This window comes from Uranotaenia lowii, chromosome 3 (assembly GCF_029784155.1).
Source record: "Uranotaenia lowii strain MFRU-FL chromosome 3, ASM2978415v1, whole genome shotgun sequence".
In the NCBI taxonomy this organism is placed as follows: Eukaryota; Metazoa; Arthropoda; class Insecta; order Diptera; family Culicidae; genus Uranotaenia; species Uranotaenia lowii.
In genome coordinates this window covers 867,692-889,828 of record NC_073693.1, presented here as the reverse complement: position 1 = coordinate 889,828, position 22,137 = coordinate 867,692, and the positions used below count along the sequence as shown (strand labels likewise).

At 34.6% G+C, this 22,137-nt stretch overlaps 3 protein-coding genes across 13 annotated transcripts in view; 2 read left to right on the top strand and 1 right to left on the bottom strand.

Moving 5' to 3' along the window:
* Positions 1–219: 219 nt before the first annotated feature.
* LOC129757310 (uncharacterized) lies at positions 220–8,738 on the top strand. The gene is made up of 4 exons (XM_055754489.1): positions 220–379; positions 449–677; positions 8,031–8,236; positions 8,309–8,738. Exons 2-4 carry the CDS (start codon positions 478–480, stop codon positions 8,491–8,493), a joined length of 591 nt encoding a protein of 196 aa, XP_055610464.1. The 5' UTR covers positions 220–379; positions 449–477; the 3' UTR covers positions 8,494–8,738.
* Positions 8,739–11,892: 3,154 nt separating this feature from the next.
* LOC129756335 (nurim homolog) lies at positions 11,893–13,347 on the bottom strand. The gene is made up of 3 exons (XM_055753193.1): positions 12,929–13,347; positions 12,566–12,870; positions 11,893–12,509 (listed from the first exon to the last, which is right to left on the bottom strand). The coding sequence occupies exons 1-3, from the start codon at positions 13,253–13,255 to the stop codon at positions 12,374–12,376; spliced, it is 768 nt and encodes a 255-aa protein (XP_055609168.1). The 5' UTR covers positions 13,256–13,347; the 3' UTR covers positions 11,893–12,373.
* Positions 13,348–14,243: 896 nt separating this feature from the next.
* LOC129755587 (epsin-1) overlaps positions 14,244–22,137 on the top strand; it is a 253,461-nt gene continuing 245,567 nt past the window's right edge. For 8 of the 11 annotated variants that reach the window (XR_008739286.1, XR_008739285.1, XM_055752160.1 and 5 more), the window contains exons 1-2: positions 15,876–16,021; positions 16,307–16,507. Coding sequence is in view for 9 of the 11 variants with exons in the window: in XM_055752160.1 (XP_055608135.1) it covers position 16,507 (1 nt within the window). In the remaining 2 variants the exon portion in view is untranslated. The other 3 variants (XM_055752153.1, XM_055752154.1, XM_055752155.1) reach the window with 3 other exon arrangements.

Sequence of the window (22,137 nt, the reverse complement as noted above, 5' to 3'; positions counted from 1 at the left end):
TTTAGAATTTGTAATTCCGCTAGACTGTTCTTCTCCTGGGCCTACCCAATGAAGTCAATTTCCAAGAACAAGGCAGAATTTCAAAACAAAACACATGTTCGTCCGGCTTAAATTTTCTCCTCTCTCACAGAATCTTTTTCTACTCGAATTCGTTTTCTCAGCATTCGTCGGCTGGTCCAGTTTATGGAATTACTGAATAAACATAAACCAGCCGGAATAAAGATGCTCGCTTAGTCAAGCAACCACCAGTAGGTAGGACGACGCCCTTAGCCAGACGCTACCGACGACGCCAGAGATTTCACGCTCTCTCGAACACTTTTAGTTTACATTGAAAGCTCAGCCGGTTTACGCCTGTCTGTTGTACGCGCAAACATTCTCGGTATTCCTGATTCATTTTATTCAACCCCCGATCCCGATAAGCATTTAGTTTTGATATTCAAATTCGCAGAGCCAAGGACTAAACCGACCGTACATACGATGCACATCCAGCCATTCCGATGGACCAAACGTCAGCGCCAGACCACGGTGGCCGTCCTCGCCTTCGCCATCTACTGGTGGTTCCTGTCCTCGTTCTACAGCCAGTATCAGCTCGATACGATCATCCACCGGACCAAACCGGAAGCCGTCTGGGAGTACGTGGCCGATTTCAGCAAGATGAAAACCCTCAACCCGACCATGTGAGTAAAGGCAAAGAGTAACTATAGGTAGTAGAAGGAAGGATTGATTTATAGAAATTTATGTTTGCATATACAAATGTTCTGATCCATGTGTAGTTTGACTTTTGCTGCCTTTTGTTATTGCTCATTAGGAAAATATTGTTCGATGCGATCGCTTCGCTTGCACGCGTTGAGTTATTACCCACATATTTGCATACTACAAAAGCTGTAATTCGGAAAGGCAGCAGCGCGACCGGAATGAAATTTGATAAGACTAGTTGTGGCCACTTTTTTACAGCTACATATGTAGCTACAGAGAGAGCATGTTTCGATATCAACACTTCTTATGAATGGCAGGCAACAATGTGGCAGAAATAGAGAAGGATAAAATTGCTCAAGTGTGGATATTTTTGTTGAAAAACTAATCACTGCCTTTTCGAGAATGATTTTCCGTGGCGATTTTCTTCAAAAATGGATAGTTTTTTCTTTAAATGTTGGTGTTTAGAAACAGTATAATTAAAAAATTATTTTGAAGTTAAATAACAATTGTAGGGTGACTCAGTCCTGTTCATTGTTTATTCATTGTTTGGGGAAGATACCACAGAGAAGAGACGTACAAGCTCGAACAAACAATCTTCAAAAAAGTGTAAAATTTCAAATGCTGGCATCGAAAATATACGTTGAAAATTGACCTGAAACAGTGCCATCTATTGCGCCGTTCAAGTTACAAATCAAATTTTCAAGTGCACAATTTTCGAAAAGGTGTAACGTATATGAAGTCAGCAATATTTAAAATAATGCCGCTCTAAAATATACGGGTTCAATTTATTGCTAGATAAATGCAATAAGAGTTACTTTTGACTGGACAGAATTTCACTTCCTTTATTTTATAAGGTTTTTACTTATTTCATTAAGTTAATTTAGAAATAAAAAAAAAGTTGTTTCACTCACCGAAAAAAGTCAATAAGTGGTGATAACCGGTGATAAACTTTTTTCATTCCTTTGCATTTCTTGAACGGTTATCGTCAGAGGATGGATCGGCTATACCCAGTCAATTAGAAACATTATTGACGATCACTCTTACACATGAGAACTGATTCTAGACATTTCAAAGCGGGTTACTTTCAAGTATCACTTTTGCATACCATTGTCTAAAATTTAGCACTTCTAGCTTGAAGGAAATAGCGATTTTCTGTTAAGATATTTTTCCATTATGCAACCGGACGAAAATGTTACGAAACTTAAACAGCGATTTTTTTAAAACATACCAAAAAGTTCATACGGCCTGACCAAACCAAAGACCCAGTTTGGTTTTGACAGTTCTCTCTGGTGTGTTTGGCCTATCGTTGACGATCGTTGAAAATTTTACACAAGTTTCGTGGGCTAGCTTGTACGTCGGTTCTCTGTGAAGATAGTTCCAGTTAGATTTTTAAGACTATGTATTGTGTGTTTTGTTGCAAATTTTGAAAAAAATGACAAAAAAGACTAATAACAAAAAATATTATTATTGTCAAAAGGATTAACGGAACGATAGGTCTGCCCTCTTTTCCATAATATTAGAGAGAGAGAGAGAAGAAAATTATCAAAATTGGCAGAAGGATTGTTTACTTGAACCGACAAAAATAACAAAAACACTTCATTAGTAGAATGGCAAAAATAACACAACTTCACAACTTAAAAAACTTAAATGGCACATTGTGAAAATGAAAACTGACACACAAAAAAACAGTAATGACAATGAAAAAAATGACAAAAATGAAAAAAAAATCACAAAAATATCAAAAATTAGTAAAACAACTAAAATTAAATAACTAACAAACATTTTGAAAAAGTAGAGCAACAAAAAATAAAAATGTACAAAATGTAAAAAAATTACTATAGGCTGTTCCGACTAGAGATGTACCGAATATTCGGCCGGCCCAATATTTCATTTTTTATTTCTGTGTTAACAGATTATCACCGCTGATTTTTATGATTTAATTGAATGATTAATGGCATTAGAAAGCATGAAAGGTGATGAAAATGAGCCAAGAGCGTGATTTGAGAAAAAGAAGTTTTCTCAAATCACGCTCTTGGCTCATTTTCAATACCTTTCATGCTCTCTAATCTAATCTATCCGTCTATAATTTTCATTACTTTCATTTGATATTCTTCCTATTAGAATGTATAGTTCACCGAAATGCCATTAATCATTCAATTAAATCATTTTTTAATTCTTGCCTTTTTCTCGTTTTCGTCACTCATATCAATTTTTTTCCATTTTTAAAATTTTGTCTTGATTGTCATTTTTGTGGTTTTGGTCTTTAAAGTCATTTTTTTGTTTCAGTCGTTTTTGTCACTTTTATCACTTTTGTCATTTTTCTTCATTTTCGCCTTTTTTGCAGTTTTGGTCGTTTTTGTCGTTCATGTCTTTTAATTGTTAAGATGGATAGGTTATGACATCCCAATTAACCACTGGGCCCATAACCTGTTAATGTGTACAGGTTATTATATCCCAGTTACCCACTGGGCCCATAACCTGTAGAGCTTTCAGAGTCGATCGAAATAAAAACGCGATATCAAACTCTTGTTTAAGGTTTAAGGTTTAAGGTTTAAGGTAACTTTATTTGAGACGAACACAGAGTATAACTTATAACTACACAGCAAAAAAATCTGAATCCTTAACAACACTGAAATTGAAAACCTTTAATATTACATGACGTAGAACGCGGTTTATTAATGTAAATTAACAGACCGAAAAGAAATTGAATCCTTGAAAGCACGGAATTCTAATGACACGAATATTACTTGACACAGAACGCGATTCTTTGATGTAAATTTACATCACATATGATGTAAATAAAAAGAAGCATCACTTATGACGGAATTTTCAATGTGAATTAAATATTACACGACTTATTATTTTACATGTTTTACAATTTTACACGTCTTTTGATGCCTCTTTTTCGTTACATCATATATGAAGTAAATCTCCAATTTTTTATTTTACACAAAATTCTTAACAGCACTGAATTTGAAATTTCTGAAAATTACTCAACACGGAATGTCATAAAGACATGGAGTTAATTTAATGTTACATTACACTGAACGCGATAATGTCTGTAAAAATAAATACAGGAATACACAAATGTAAACAAAGTGTTCAGTCAAGTCGTGAACCAAAGTAATTTGGTGAAGCGGTTAGCTTCTAAGTCCGTCGATATCGTTGGTTCCGGATATCTCCGAAAAGCAGCGGCAGCGGAAGCGGTTCTGGAAGCGGCCCCACGCTACTCTACTTAGATCCGGTACTTCGGAAGAATGTGAGAGTGACTTTTAAAATATTTTTTGTGTAAGACAAAAAAATTGTTGTCGATAAATAAAACAATGAGAATTTCATTATTAAAAGATTGTTTTTGTTATAAAGGTCAACAAAATCCATTGAATATGGATCAATAAAAAGTAACTAAAACAAACTCCAATGGGATATTTTTTCAAAATTCAGTGGCTTTAAAATTTACATCACTTTAAAATTACACGTCGCATAATTTTACAGGTGTGTATATTTAACTTGCACCGAAAATTCCGTCATATATGATGCTTCTTTTTATTTACATCATATGTGATGTAATTTTCCAGATTTTTTTGGTTGTGTGTAGATCTGTTACATTAGTGATGTTTATATTTATTTTATGCACTTTCTTCTCGGTGTGCCTATTTCAGATTTGAAGAACCATGAACATTTAATCCAGTTGTCCACTAGATTCCGTTCAATATTGTATCACACATTGTATCCAATCTCGTACAATCTTCCATGCAAGTTGTCCGTTTGAAAGATGACAGCTGACAGATGAAGTCTCCACACGTGGCTGTGTTGTTGTTTGTAGAATGTCAAATTGATATTGTGTGCAATTCACTCGACTTGCATCTAACCGATAGTTCCCGAGTGAAATGATTTCTCAACATTAATCAGTTTTGCAATTTTTGTTATTTTTGTAATTTTCCTCATTTTCGCCATTTTTGTCGTTTTTGTCATTCTTTGTCATTTTTGCCATTGTTGTAATTTATTTTCATAATAGTAATTTTGGCTTTATGCCATTTTCCTCATTTTCGCCATTTCTGTAATTTATGTCGTTTTGGTCGTAAGAGTAATTTTTTTTTTCGCTTCGGTCATTTTTATCATTTTTGTTATTTTGTTAACGTTTTTTCATGATTGTTATTTTTGTCTTTTTTATCATTTTTGTAATTTTTCTTATTATTGTAATTTTTTTCGTAATTGTTATACAGACCCCATTCGTTTTTGGCAACATCCGATTTTGGAACATGTTTTTTTTGCACGATTTTTAGAAACAACATTACGGACCAATATATTATAGAAAAACACCATAGATAAGTTTTTACGTTCCGAAATGATGATAAAATACAAAAACAAAAACCAAAGTTTTTTACAAAATTTATTAAGTACTCAAAAGTTACAAAAAAATGAAAAATTCAAAAAATAAATAACAACTAACAAATATCAAAAGACTAAAAATGACAAAAAACAACTAAAAAATGTTGAAGAATGACAAAAACAGCAAATATTACAAAAAAAACAAACATTAGAGCACCTGTATCCGTCGTCCAAACAGCCGGTTTAGACCCAAATTCCAACCCGAGCAACCGCATTGGTGATCCATTATACCAGTTTCAACTCAACTTTTTTTAGAGCTTGTATAAGGATTGATCCAAAACTGATAAGATTTGGATCCAATTTGACGCAGTTCTAAACCGTTTGACAGTTAATGGAACACGAGTGCAGTTGCCAGTTTTTTTCATTGGATCGGATCTAGTTTTTTTGGGTTCAATTCTTGTATAAATTAGACCCAAGAATAGACCACGAATACAGATGCCCTTATAAAAAAAAAGAAGGAAAAAGAGGAAAAAGAAGAATAATACAAAATTCATCAAAAACATGATAAAAAATAATCCATAAAATGACTAAAAATGGTCGGATATTGATTAAAACTTACGTTAATGATAATAAAAATAGATGTTTTGTAAAAATTAGAGAAAAAAACCGTTCGATTTTGGCAACACAAAATGTTCGGGCATGTTGCCATAAACGAACAGGGTCGGTAATCGTCTTTTTATCATTTTTGTAATTTGATTTTCCTCATTTTCGCCATTTTTGTCATATTTGTAGTTTTGATCGTTAATTTAATGTTTTTTTTTTTTTCATTTCGAAACAAAGTAGGCGTCGCGCGTTTTTTTTAAGCTATTTAAGCAATTCCTAAACCAAAATATTTCATTTCAATTTAAAAATTTGTACTTTTCATGATTAGTGATAAATTTTATTTTAAAATAGACGGTCTTGTTTCGGTTTGGAGAATAATTTGTTTCTGTTGTGATAGAAAAGTGGTCAACACGTTGTTTGGAAATTTCAAGTGATATTTAAGCGACTTAATGGTAAAAATCATTCAGAATTTCGAGTGATCCAAGTGGAAAAGTGTTTGCAAATATTGTGTTTTTATAAAGGGAAAAATGAAGAATCATGTTGCAGTTTTTCAACTTGAGCCCAGATGCTTGGCCTTCATTGCGATTAGAAGCACCACATTAAAGTGTTTTCCGAGAAAATTACGATAAAAGCGTCGTTTACTATTACATTTTATTCTGCAATATTGATCCCGCAAACTGGCTTGTAAAGCGATGACTATTGCTGTTTAGACCGATTGCTGCGATTGTCTAAAAATTCTTTAAAAGAAAATCGAAAAACAAATCGGAAAGTTCATGATGAAGAAAAATTATTCAGATAAGTATTCATTTCCTTAAAACATTATTTTATTATAAGTCCAAATTATGTCCGTGAGGGCTGCTTGTGTCTAAAAGCTCATCGCAGTTGAAAAAATTGGCGATAGACTAAACTTGCAAAATTTTAATTTTTCTCATTTTTGTTGTTTTTGTCATTTTTTAATTCTTGCTTTTTTGTCGTTTTGTAATTTTTATCAATACTGTCATTGTTTTTATTTTTGATCCGATTGTCATTATTGTCATTGTTTTTCATTTTTAACATTTCCGTCTTTTTTATATTTTTTTGTAATTTTTTTTCGTGTTCGTCGTTAAATTTTTTTTTTGTTTCGGTCGTTTTTGTCACTTTTATCAATTTGTCACTTTTGTCATTTTTCTCATTTTGGTAATTTTTTGATAATTTTGTGGTTTGGTCTTTAATATCTATTTTTTTTTTTCGTTACGGTTATTTTTGTCACTTTTGACATTTCTGCCATTTTTCTAAATTTTTCATAATTTTTATTTTTGTCTTTTTGTTATTTTTGTCATTTTATCATTTTTGTTTTTATTTTAATCTTTTTCGTCATTTTTGTAATTTTTGCCATTTTTTTATTATTGTATTTTTTCATAATTGTTTTTTTTGTCGTTTTTTTAATTTTCCTCATTTTCGCCATTTTTGTCATTTTTGTTGTTTTGATCGTTGAATTCTTTTTTTTCGTTTCGGTTATTTTTGTTACTTTTATCACTTTTGTCATTTTGTCACTTTTGTCGTTTTTGCCACTTTTGTAATTTTTCTCGTTTCCGCCGTTTTTTTTTAATTCTCGTCGTTTTGGTCGTTTACATCATTGTTTTCGTTTCGGTAATTTTTTGTAATTTTTGCCATTTTTGTAATGTTTATTCATAAATGTTATTTTTGTCTTTTTGTCAGTTTTGTAATTTTCCTCATTTTTGCCACTTCTGTCATTTTTGTTATTTTCTTCTTAATTGTTATTTTTGTAATTTTTGCAATTTTCCTTACTTTCGCCATTTTTTAACTGTATGTCATTTTTGTAGTTCTGATCGTTAATGTAATTTTTTTTCGTTTCGGTTATTTTTGTCACGTTTGTCATTTTTGTTAATTTTGTCCATTTTTTTCGTTTTCGTTGTTTCCGCCATTTTGATCTTTTTTGTCATTATATCCGTTTTGAAATTTTTGTCATTTCTGTTACTTAAATTATTTTCCTCAATATTATCTTTTTTGCTATTTCGCTATCTTTTCAGTCATTTTTGTCATTCTGGTTAAATTATTTTTGAAGATCCTTTCCTTAGATTTTAAATAATAAATTAAAATTTTTATTCATTAAAAGATCTGTGATTTTTCCAGCACACTATTTTTAATGATTTTCCTATTTATTCTCTGTAAATGGTTTATAAACTGAGCACCAAAAGTACCTACTTCGAAGAAATTTTTAAATATTTTTATTTATCATTTTTTGTGAAGTTCAGTCTAATTTTTGTATAACAAAGAGCTTCACTATTTCAAAGAGTAGGGTCAAAAATATATCCTCATTCATATCATATTCCAATTCATTTTCTCCGATAATAGAAAACCAACGTAGCTAATAAGTTGATTGTTTTTTTTCGCAATTCCAGTTTAGACTTCAACATCATCGCTGACCACGGCAACATGGACCACTGGAAGTACTCGGTGGAATACACAGAGCGCCTCTCGCACTGGCCCTACACCAAGAACGCCAACGTGGGTCACTTCTCGGTGCGAAAGCTTCCGGATGCCGAGGGTGGCCAGTATTCGGTTGCTTCCACCCACAGGACCTGCTTCATGCTGGGATTTGCTTGCTGTGAGAGAATATTGTTTGCCCAAAATAACAATAACAACAAACATCTAACAACGCGATTTTCTTTATTTTTAGTCAACTCCATGGGCGAGTTCAAGATTTCCTACCTCAACGAACAGGACACCTACTGCCAGGAGACGGTCCAGTACCAGTGTCCGTTCCTGTTCGGGCGCTTCTGCCGAAGGGAGGTCGAATTTCAACGGAAAGCCATAATGGCCAATCTAAACAAGCACTTTCGCCAGAAGCCGAAATTGAAATGAGAGCTCCGCGATGGAAATGGTGAACAACTACATATTCTTAGATGGCATTCGCCGGAAACGATTAATTGTCCTATGTGTCAAAGTGCTACCATTGCTAGATAGGTGGAAATTCTCTTCATGAAGAGGATTGTCGTGAGGTTGTCGAAAGATTTACCCTCAAATCTATTTTAAGATGTGGACATGACATTGAATTAAGTTAAGAAGAGATTTTTGTGAACCATTTTGAAAAAAAGTGCAGTTAGGGTCTGCGGGAAATTTTGAATAAAAAATAAAAAAAAAGTCTCTGTGAATAACAGAAATATTTACATTTACTTTTTCTTCGTGTACACTTATTAATAGAAATGAGAGAACCAGAATGTTTCTACCAGATGTTTCTAGATAAATACCCACTGAAGAAATATGTACATTAGGGTGGCAGTGGAAGTATGGGAAAATTTCATCATCGAATTTTGAGAACCGACCGTATACATTTTGTAGATTGGCCCAAAAAACTGTCCTGTGCAAGAATTTAGCTCAGGCGGACTTGATGTAGGGGTGACTGGGTGATCCAAAGCGCTCAAAGTTTAGGATTTTTTACCCTCAAAAATCACCAAAGAGAATCGGTAAAATCGAAATTTTAGTTTTGATGCCAAATCACTTAGAAATGCATGAAACGTTAAGATCTGGTATTATCTTAAAAAAAATGTTTTGGCAAAAATCGACTTTCATTCGATGTTTTGAAGTACCAGCCGTTTTTCGGAAAGTTCCAGAAAGTGGAATTTTGACCAAAAAATTTTTTTCGATATAACACCAAGTGTAAACGGTTCATGCATTTCTAAGTCATTTGGCATCAGAATTAAAAATTTCGATTTTTATGATTCTCTTTAGTCCCTCCTTTGGTGATTTTTGAAGGTAAAAAATTTTAAACTTCGAGCGCTTTCAGGTAGACCAATAAATCACGGCTGATTGACGTCACGGTGCCTTTCTAGGGAACAATAAGAAAATCGGCATATATGAAAATTTGTCACATAATAGGATAGATTATAAAAAAAATTAGCAAAAAGGTATAAATTCCGAAGTAAATCTTGAAATAATCAATTAAGAATTTCTTTGATCAGCTATTAAAAGCAGCTGGAGGCACTGTAGGAAATTTACAGAAGCCCTGTAAGTATATTCCCTAAAATCATTTCCATCGAAGACAGAATGCAGTTTTGAGTTGAGGGAAAAAAGTTACAATTTAATCAATAAACATTGTACTGTTACTCCTTGGAAAACCGTAAATTTGATTTCTACCTCGATTTCTATAGGTTCCAGAAATGTGACGGGGCACTACTAGGAAGAGAATCATGTGTATAGAATTGAAAAATACAAAGCGGAGTGTCTGATTATCCTTCTTTTTGGCCGGTCTGAATTAAGCGTACCGGAAAATTCTCGACTGTTAAATTCTCGAAAAGCTTCTGATCTTGAAAAGATAAAGTGCGTTTCAAATTCGAAATTAAAGTTGAAATAAGAATATTTAAAAATAAGATATGAATATGTATAAAGAAGGCTTTTTAAAAGTTCATCAAACACGTTGTGATAACTATACCGCGTAAAAAAACTGTGTAAAAACCCGTGTTCATTCCCGAAAACCGTATAAAAAAGACCATTCAAATTCTGCAGCTCTTAAACTTTAAACAATAAGACATGTAACTTGGTACTTAAGACCTGAGACCTGAGACTTGAAACTTCAGACTTGAGACATGGAACATGAGGCCTAAGATCTGAGATCTGCGAACTCGTACCTGAGACTTGAGACCTGACAATTGAGACATGAGACCTGAGATCTGATACCTGAGACCTGCGACGTGGGACATGAACCTGAGACTAGAGACCTGAGACATAAAACATGAGACCTGGGAGATGGGACATGAGACCTGAGACATGAGGCATGAGTCCTGAGACCTGACACTTGAGACTGAAGTCATGATACCTGAAACCTGAGCTAAAGACCAAAAACATGAGATCTAAGACATGGGACATTAGACCTGAGACCTGAGACATAAAACATGAGACCTGAGACCTGAGACATGAGACCTGAGACCTGAGACATGGGACATGAGACCTGAGACTAGAGACCTGAGACATAACACATGAGACCTGGGAGATGGGACATGAGACCTGAGACATGAGGCATGAGACCTGAGACCTGAAACCTGAGCCAAAGACCAAAAACATGAGATCTAAGACATGGGACATTAGACCTGAGACATAAAACATGAGACCTGAGACCTGAGACATGAGACCTGAGACCTGAGACATGGGACATGAGACCTGAGACTAGAGACCTGAGACCTGAGAACTGAGACTTGAGAACTGAGACCTAAAACCTGAAACTTGAGACTTTGAAATTACACCTGAGACATGAGACTCGAGACAAAAGAGATTAGACATGAGACATGAGATCTGAGACCTGAGACATTAGACATGAGCCGTCTCATGGCTCATGTCTCATGTCTCATATCTTATGTATCATGGATCATGTCTAAGGTCTCATGATTCTTGTCTCAGGTCTCATGTCGCATGTCTTAAGTCTCAAGTCTCATGTCTCTTATCTTACGTCTCAGGTGTCTAATGTAACAGGTCTCTGGTCTCCCATCTCATTTCTTAGGTCTCAAGTCTCATGTCTCAGGTCTGAAATCTCATGTCTCAGGTCTCATGTTTTGTGGCTCTTGTCTAATGCCTCAGGTTTCATGTGTTATGTCTCATGTCTCAGGTCTCAAGTCTCATGTGAATTGTCTCATGTCTCAGGTCGTAGGTCTCAGGTGTTGTTTCTCAGATCTCATGTCTCGTGCCTCAAATCTCATGTCTTATATCTTAGGTCTCAGGTCTCATGTCTCACGTTCTTAGTCTCAGAGCTCAGATTTTCCCAACTTAAAAATTTCTAAGTGTTCCCTGTTCAAAAAAACTATTTTCTGTCAAAACCGTGTTGATTCGCGAAATCCGTGTTAATTACCGTGTTCAACACTGCAAAAAGCTACACTAATTCAATATTCATCAAAACAGTAACTCGACACGAATGCCATAAGAATGGTAAAGTGTCACTAATAAAACTTAAAAAAAATCAAAACAGTAAGTTTCTATTTTGTTTTAAAACAAACCCAAATATGACTAAAGTATAAATTACAAAAGTGATAAAAACAACAAAAATTAAAAAGCAAACAAAAAATGAGTAAAATGACAAACATGACAAAAATGGCCAAAATGACAAAAATACAATTACATAAATACGTTGTTTTTTTTTCTTTTCAGTTTGACATTACATCTTTCTATATTTTTTACATTATTTGTGATAGGTACTTTTTATTGACTTCAGTCCTATGATAACGACTGGTATGATACGAACTTTTTCTCATATTTACTATTAGGGAAATCTGAACATTATAATGTATACCTTTAAATTTATTGTGGTAAGTAATGTTAATCAGACTCAATGTGCCATTAAATAATACACAAGTTTTTGGTTAATTTAAATAATTGAATTGATCAGATATAATTAAAAAATATGATAAAAGAGATGGCGACAGGTTCAACTAGATTGATTTTTTTTCCTTTTTTATAGGAATATAACCCATTAAGGTCATTCTTCCTCGCGTGATTTCTTTTTAAATGTTTAAACCTTTACAATTACTTTATTATTTTTTGTTCTATTCCTTTCTTATAAAAGTTAAGATCAAACTATCATGGTTCTGAATAGTGCTTCAATTTCTAATCTTTGACGATACGAAAAAGGTTTACCTAATAGCAATTTTTTTTAGAATATGTTAATCCCAATTTAAGGATTATTAAGGCATTTAAGTGAATCTCGAATTGATATGCCTGAACATGTAGACAGATTAAAATTAATAAATAGAAAAAATACCTATTTAGTTACTCCGGTCAGCTCCGTCTTTTTGCGACCAAGTTGATATTTGTGATACTCAAGATCCGTTTTGTTCGTATTCCACGACAAGTACATGTAAACAGTCCAAATAACGGCCAGCAGAAGACGGTCCAAGCTAAAATACCAAAAAAAAGTTAACTTTAAATTCTAAAATAAGACAATAACTTTTACCTCATACTATTGGTGATCCAAAGCACCACCGAGAGTCCCACAAAGGATGGATGACGCAGACGAGCGTAAAAGTTTTTCAACTCCCGAGATTTGTAGCTCATCGGCGGGGCCAAATCGTTAATGTCGTAATAGATCTGTTTAAGTCCAATAAGCTCGGGAAGATCCATCAACAAACTACCTCCATAGATTACGATCCACGAAATAACGTGAGCGGAGACAAACGTCCACCACAAGGTTGAACTGGACCTGACATCGATGTGCCACAACTGGTAGGACTGAGCCGTTTTCCAATTCTTCAGCAACAGCTGCAAAAGACAAAATTTTAACAATCTACCAACTGCAGTTGTGGAATAAACATCTTACCAGTAAACAATAAGCGGAGGCCACATTGTAGATGCTGCGTTCGGCTAGCTCGAGACCTAGCTTGCGCCACAAACTCTTGACCGCATGACTCTTCATGGCCGAATGTTGGAGAACAAACAGAATGATCCACACCGAGTTGAACAGCAGCGAGAATGTGGTGGCCTTCAGCAGGTTCCGATCATCCAAAACACTCTGAAACAAGATGTGCTTCAGGTCCAGCTGCACAGGCGTGGCCAGAAAAACGGCCAATTTTCCGACCGAATAGAACACCGAAATGAAAGACAACAGCGATAGCACGAAGCTTATCGCCTGCCGGATGGAAACCATTGCTATTTATGTGTTTTTCACTTTAATTGTACGCTAGAAAATGGATTTTGGAAAATTAAACACTCAACAATTTTAACGTTCTTTGGCTGTAAACAAACTTTTGGAGAGAGGCGTCCGCGTCAGCGTCTTGCTCGAATTTAGGGCTGGGCGGTTCGATTTTAATTCGAGCAGTTTGTTTAGAAATTTCGGAAATTTTTTATATATTTAAATTTTTAAGAACAGGAGTAAGCAAACTTTTCATTCAACATTTCAATTTTCATTTCTAGTGCCAACAACTTCTGTTGTGAAACTTATTCATAATTCCCTAATTATCAATATTATCGAACGATGAGAAAAGTTTGGAGCGTTCCACAGAAGGCACCGGAAATTCAAATGGAATCGTTATGTTATGAATATAAATAAAATCAGTTGATCGAAAATTTTGTTTTCGGGACCGGTAAATTGTAAATGTTCACATGCAAAGCCCAAAGCAATTCAGGTTTTATTTAAATAAAATATGAAAATGACGAAACAATAGGTGTATTTGATTTTAAAAAAAACAGCTCAGCTGCGTTCATTGCCAAATGTGATGTTTTTTTGCTAATTTTTTAGATTTATTTATTTACAAAACAAGTCTTTACGTTTTCCATAAAATCTTGACAACCGCGTGCCGGACAAAACTTTGTATTGAAAATACGAAATTATCTTACTGTAATCTACCTACAGCTACAGGCGTTACCTGTATTTCTGATTGAAAAACATAATTATCAAGAAAAAATTTTCAAATTTGAATTCTGGAATATCAATAATATTTTTTTACAGTGAGTGAGCCAAAGCTGGGCGATATTCAAATCTGCTCGAGTTTTTGCTTCAAAGTTCCCTTCTCGTTCCAGCAGCAGCGAATCAAGGCAAAATACTTTCCACTGTAATTTCTCGTTCTCTTTTACTCCTTCATCGCCCAAGGCACACGTTTGTGTGTGTTGGTGCAAGCCATGCATGAATCGTCGTCAAAGAAGGTCCGTGACTTCAATTTTTCTACACACGTATTTTTTTCGCAGATCGTAAATCCAAAATTTACCGTTTGTTCCCCGGTGTGATCCGGATTCCAACGCCGCGTATCGATACACGAAAGTGCGCCTGTTCCGGTAAAGTTGAAGTGCATTCGAACGGTTCTGGAGGAATCCGTGGGAAACAATCCGAAATAGTGAGGAACAATTTGAAGGATTTTCTCTGGAAAAGTGGGCTGAAAAATCTGTGATCTGTCCTAACGAGAGTGACAGAGAGGGGGTCGGATTGTCTCTGTTCCGCATGTTGCGTGTTTGCGTGAGCCAGAGGTGTGTGTTGAGAGTAGCTTCGTTCAATCGTTAGTAAAAATCGGTTTCAACTGGTTTCTGTTAACTGATAGATGTTCAACGAGCCAATGTTTTGGTCGAAACTAGTCAGGTCGTTGTTCAATGGAGCAAGTTGAAACTAGTCGAAACCAATCCAGCTCGGCAGCAGGATTAGTTTCGACTTGGTAGAAGTCGGTCGAAGTCAATTGGAAAGAGACAGGTGATCAACTATCAATCCATTTCTACTTGTTTCGACCCGTTTCTACTAGAGTTGATTGAACAGACATAGTGTTTACTAGAGAGGAAGCAACATTCATTCATCGTTCGGCAGTGATGGCAGTCTACTGGGTTGGCTTGGAAAATACCTGTTGTTTACTGTGTTGTTGAACTTTCTATTTAGATATTTTAAAAATATTTTATTAAAATTTCAATCACCTTATTTTACCAAAACGAAGAAAATGTGTGGTATTATTTAGCTAACGCCATAACAACTATACAACTTCATTCAACTGAATACTGTAGATATTCAAATTTATCAATTGAAAACAACTATTAGTACGGTAACCGATAGTAATTATTGAATGTTAATATTTGTAAAAAGCACTATAAATATTTGTAAAGAAGATCGAGCTAAATAGACTCGCTTTTTCGAAGCCAACCGAATATTCTGTATAAGTAGATACCTTTGCATATCTGAAATTTTTATGAAAATTAAGGTTTGCTCGATATTAGAAATTCCTTATAACTATTTGCTGAAGTCCGTTTTAATATTTTAATTATTAAAGAAATGTGTTTAGAATATACACCAAAGTTTAATAATATTTTTGTATTTTTATGCACAAGTTGAAAAATATTTTGTTATGAATAAACGTTAGTAATTGTAATTCTAATTTTATTGAGTAACGTTAGCCTTCTTATTATGTATGTATGTTATAATCCGCTAGAAAGGTACGTTTCTGTTTTTCAACTTTTTACACTTTATGAATGTAAATCTAACTTATTTATATAGATGCCTAAAACGCCAACACTGCTTGCGATACTGTTACCCGACCACATCAATCTGGAGGGTGGCTCTGGCGTATGGGTGGCCAGCCAGCAACTCAAGAAAACTGCGAACGATATTCCATTACCCTCAATGTTCACCAGTAATGAAGAATGTACTAACTACAACTGCTAGTATGCTCAGTTAGTCGAACTGTCAAAGTAACCTTATACTAGTAGTAGTAGTCGTCGTCGTATTATTTTGATGTGGGTTCTCAATTGTCGTCACCACATCATCACCTTCGTTCCTATGAAAAAAATACTGTCTATGATATCTAGCCCCATCCATACTGCTGAACAGAAGTTGATGGACGGCCAGACTTACTCAGGGGAGACCCCAGTGGCCAGTCGCTATTGATGTTCAATGAGAAATAGTATCGGATCTAGTGTCGTCCTTCCGTTTACCTTTCCTGAGGTAGGAGATTTCTAATCTATGTGTGATTGAAAACAGCCCAAAGGTGCACAAATGCGTCTGAAGAATGAGGGATGTGATGAAGTAGAAGTGGCAATTCGTGAAAGCAATTTTGTGGGGCATCACGGAAGTGACACAGTTTAGCTCCACCAGAAGTAGTGGAAGAGAGATGTATTTTCATGTGATTCATTCATTTAAATCTCTGCTGCACCTTTACATGGAAGCAAGCATCGAAAATTGATAGTGCAAAAAAAAAATGAAAAGTAATATCTCGTTTCTTGTTTTTAGGTGGGGGTGTTGATTGGGAATTAACGTGAAAAAGAACAGTGAATTTTCTACATTTGTGCTGTGCTGTGAATTGGAAAACTTACTACCTACTAGTGAACAACGCAATTTAGAACAAATTGCATCCCTAATATCACAACTGGACCATCGCCTGCGGATAAAAATCATCAACATTCACGAGTCACCAAAATACTACGTGCAAAAGTAAGCAAAATCTTCAAAAAAATATATTTTTTATTTTAATGGGATTAAACCGAATGCTACCTTTTTGTAAGTGATCATTTTTGCTTTGAAATAGCATTAAATTTAATCGAGTGGAAATACAAATCTACCCCTCAGAAGTAGTGTAGGCCTCAAGATTCAAGAAAATCCAAAAAAAGAAAAGGAAACTACAAGATAATTTATTGTTTTATCATTAACGGTAAGTCTTTCTAACTTTATTATTCGTAGTTCTCTTACTTTACTGTTTTTTTTTCTTCTATTTGATGCAATGTTGAAATTGATGTATCGTTAAAAAACATAACTTGATATTTAATTTGAAAATCATGCAGAATGATGTATAAAGATTTTTAAATATCATCATCGGTGTCCCTCCAATATGACTTGGTGGATTTTTATTAGTCACAAACGGTTCTTTAGTCCTAAAATTATCACACAGGAAATAATGCAATTTTAGGAACCAAAAAATGAGTATCTATATCTTTGTTGAAGTTGAATCTCTTTTGAAGATAACAAATACTTATTCAGCTAGCTACCTAGCGAAAACTAACCAGTTCCGATACCTACTGCGCTTATCTTATCGAAATTTCCAGCAAGTATACCGATGATAATGAACTGGCCATTTCACACCTTTAGCATTGCAAACAGTGGTATTCTCTTTGTCAGCAGGGGGATTACCGTTGGGAATCTCTTTTCCCAATACTAAATACCTCTTAGCGCCTAATTGAATCAAAAGTAAACTTTTGTCCGTAACAGTCAAATTTAAAACCCAACCAACCCAAATTGATAATACGAACAACGTTGACGAAAATCAATCGAAATTGTTGTTTATCAATTCTCGACACACGATATTTTGTTTAGCTAGAATGCGAAAAGTGAATCGTCATTCATGTCACTGAGAACGCCGCCACCAAAGTGAACAGTGCGGGACAAGTTGCTATTTTTGGGCTTTCCAGTCACGTTCATTCATTGCGACGCGCTATCGCCTACAGCACGCCAAGGGGAAGACGGAGAAGCACAAGAACCTGTAAACTAAAGTTGCTATGAATCCTTACGTTGTTGTCGCTGCAGGCAGCTGCTGATGGCACCTTGACCTTGACTAATTAAGGTATCGATCTGTGATGTATGTATCAGAAGGATCTTTAAGACCATTTTTCTGTCCATGGGGATGAGAGAAGCAAACAAAGTTTACTTAACGAACAATTTTGAAAAATTATTCCAACTTGTCTAGTGATGTGAACTTTGATTTTTTTTTAAATAATCCACAACAGAATTTTAACTGAGTTTAGGAAAATTCCTGACAACTGTCGAAACTTTGTTTTCAATAGACAATTGAAACTAATGACGTCTTTTTCTTACACAACTATCAAGAGTTGTCCTGTTTATTTATTGGTTGAGCGCCTAATAACTCTATAACTATTTACATTAACAAATTTTGTATCATTGATTAACTTAAACAATTAAGATTTTTTTCTCACGTGCATTTTGATTAATTGATTGTGAGTTGGATTTTAAAATATAAATATTCAAAAATTAATATTTTGGTGAACCGCGAAAAAATTGAGGTGAAACCGTGCAACCAAAGTCATTAACCATATTCATTGAAGAAATTTTTCTATGATGGTTTTTATACCTGGTATTGGATTTTTGGATGTTCAATCTATAGATTGCAAGTAATCGCCAACTTTTCGAAAATGAAGAATCCGTGTACGCATTTTGAAAAATATTTATCTTTCTAATGTGCTTCAAAAAGTTATTAGTTTCTCAAGATATAACATTCAAGAATTCCGCTTTACCAATCGTTATTATTGTGCAAATACTCTATTGAATCTATTATAATCTGTAATAGAGATTTGCATAGTACAAATATTAGAGTGGTACTTAATGGATATTTGGGAAAAACTGACCTGTGCAAAACTTCAGCTCAATCGCTCAATTTTTTTAAGGGTGCCTCAAGAAATTCTTTTTTTTTACCCTCAAAAGAATCACCTTATTAAAAAATTATGTTGAGGTTGCCACATGAACATTCAAATGGTTAACATGTCGTTTGAAGCGATTCGTGATTTATTTTATAATAAGGTTGCCAAATTGCCCGGTTTTATCCGAGTTTGCCCGGATATTGAAGACAAAAGTTGGGAAAAGTCCGGTCTGGCCTGGTTACCCGGAGTTTATTTAAAAAAGTCCGGATTTGCCTGGATTTATTCACTTTATTTGCCAAACAATTAAAAAACAAAAAAAAGTTGTAAAACGTTTAAATTTTTTGCGTCCGAATCGAAATTTTTGGAGCAAGTTTTATGAAAATATTCATAAAGGTTTTGTGGAAGCCTAAAATACGATTTGAATTCTGCTGATGCAATAAAATACGATTTAAAATCTGTTAATGAAAAAAAAAATTTCAAGTTTATCCGGGTTTGCCCGGATATTGAAGACAAAAGTTGGGAAAAGTCCGGTCTGGCCTGGTTACCCGGAGTTTATTTAAAAAAGTCCGGATTTGCCTGGATTTATTCACTTTATTTGCCAAACAATTAAAAAACAAAAAAAAGTTGTAAAACGTTTAAATTTTTTGCGTCCGAATCGAAATTTTTGGAGCAAGTTTTATGAAAATATTCATAAAGGTTTTGTGGAAGCCTAAAATACGATTTGAATTCTGCTGATGCAATAAAATACGATTTAAAATCTGTTAATGAAAAAAAAAAATTTCAAGTTTTTTTTTCTTGATTTTTGCTGAGTAATTCTTAGATATTGACTAAATTTGCCCGAATTTTTGGACGACAACTTCGAAATCAAACGCCCCGATTTTGCCAGGTTTATAGATCAAATAGCCCGGATTCGTCCGTCTCGAATAAGGCTATGATCATCTAGAATCCGGGCAGTTACAAACGTGTGTATTTTAAAACTATTCATTTGATCGAAAAACTTTATATGGAGGAATTGAAGGTGCTTAATTTAGAAATATAAAAAAATGATTTACCGCTGATTTTAAAAAATACTCTTACTTTATCATAAAATCTCTTTTTTATCTTTGCACATTGAAAAAAAGTCATTTTATCCCATTTCACAAATGATCGCCAGTCGGTCCCTCTTCCATAAGGGCCCAGCATATAATTTTCAACAGAATTAAAACGTAAAAGTAAACCTTATAAAGCGAAAAACTTTTGATTGCCGTTGCAGTGACCGATTTGGTTGATTATATTGATTTAAAAAACATATAAGTGCCGAATTCTAGTTGGGTCGTTCTACGATTTTTCATTGCCGTTTTTTCTCATTTCAACAAAAACGTAAATGGGACGGACTTGCTTTAAGCGGCAGAATAGCCTTGATAGTTTTGATCACACTAGTCAAAAGTGCCTTCCGATCATATCCTTTAACCCAAACCTTCAAATCAAAATTGTTTTGCTAGGGTGCAGGGGTAACCTCGGTCCTAAAGCACAAGATTGATCTTTCATCCCTTTCTACCTTTTCCAAACTATCCATTGACTACTAGGACGTGGCCGGCGCCGTTATTGATGTTTAAAGAGAGAGCATCAGTTTTGTTCATTGTGAGTGTGCTGTCAATCCCAGACACCATTCTTTTGACCTCTGGACAAAATTGATGGCCTCGGTCAATCACGGAGTAGCAACCATTGGCGATGTGGAACTTGTTCCACTGAGCCACGCCAGCGATCATGGAATTCGAAATGTTTTAAAAGTGTTTTAATTACAATGAGAAAATGAATGTGTTTAAATTACAATGAGAGAATTTTGTAGCGTTGAATAAAATAATGCTGTACAACTATTTATGATTCATTTCGGGTTCGATGATTTAAGGTGGATGTGAGTAGTCAATCAAGCTAAGCTAAATCTCTTTTTTATCTTTGCACACTTTTTTCAGTCATGTAATGATCTATTTTTTTTAACACAGAAGCAAAACCATGAAATCAAATCATCAAATCATGATATTTTACACAAATTCACTGGAAAAACCAATCGGAATTTGGTTGGAACTTTTTCATGAGTAGGCATCTCGAAGAATTCGACCTCTTAAATTCGGTTTTAACATGAATTTCCTGGTCCATCAGAACCATCATCCATCATCATCCATCAGAACCTGGTCCAATGGTGTCGCATTGCGAAAAAAAACGGTTGCACAGATTGCGATCTATAGAACTGCTCTCTATTATAATAGTAAGCATAATAATTTTAGTTATTTACTTGGTGTCTACTAGTCAGGCAACACTTTTTAGCTGCCGGAAACGGATTTACTACATTGTTAAGGAGTCTGCATTCTGTAATCCCCAATATCCAGAGTCTTTTAACAACAATTGAGATCAAGGATTCCACTCCGATGCTTGGTTTGAACTTCGTGAGCATTCAAAGTTGGCTCCTCATACATCTTAACCATTTGGGCCAAATATAATTCAGAAAAACCCAACAGTTCATGATTTTACAAGGCGACAGTGAAGAATTTCCAAAGCGATTGTGCAAAATTATTTTTACCATGTCTTTTTGCATCGTAAATATCTTAAACACACGTTAAATTAAAAAATCTGAAAAAAGCAAGATAGTCCTTTTCATAACCCACACAACGCTGGTAAAGTTGTGCATATCCGAGGTCTAGTAACGTAGCTATCAACGAAGTAAAGTGCCCGGATACTAAATGATCATAGCCTTACGCACTGAAAAAATTTGGGCAACTTTTTTTTAAAAGGTAACTTTGAAATATTTCATATAAAGCCACAGGTTTTTGTGAAAATGATGGCGAAAAGTCCTTGAATATCGATTTTGGCCTAAATAGTACTGTTGAGATAACACTCGATTACTAGATCTGTAAGGCCACTTTTTGATTATGCTATTAGATCGACATTGCCTACCAACCACTTTTATGCCTTATTGGATGATAAGGATAGGTACCTATGAAGTTGTGAAGATAATGTAAACAAAGAGATAAACTAGACTGGGCTAAAAGGTTTTGTTATACCTTTTCAAAGTTGAAGTACACTGAACCCTGAAAATACCCACACTTGAGAACTTTCCCGACCAACCCGAATTAAACTCCCTCCCTACAGGTTTGCCTATTGATGGCTTACCCCATAGTAAAACTCTCTTAAGAGAACTCGTCCCCCAAAATCTGATACCGCAAAATATTGGAAACAAAAATAAAAAATAAGAATCACTGCAGGTACACGAATCAAACCCATACCTGCAGTGGCACTGCGATTACCATCTCAGGATGCTAACCGACGAAGATGAATGAAATTATAGTGTCATGTCTGTTTTTCTGTGCTAACATGGTGTTCCATATACACTATCACGGAGTAGCAACCATTGACGATGTGGAACTTGTTCTACTGAGCCACGCCTCCGATCATGGAATCTGAAATACGTTTATTTTAATACCGATAAAAATACAATTAAAGGTTGATGAAGCTTATAAGGAACTATTGATTTAGAATATTTTTAATGTTGCATTTCGAGTTTAATGATTTAAGGTGGATGGGAGTAGTCAATCAAGCTAAGCTAAGCTTAGCTAACATGGTGTACCATATACATTTCTAATTAAGAACGATTAACTCCAATAAAACCATTGTTACCTTGGTTTACTAAATTCCAATGAAAGATTGTGGTTTGGTTTCAAA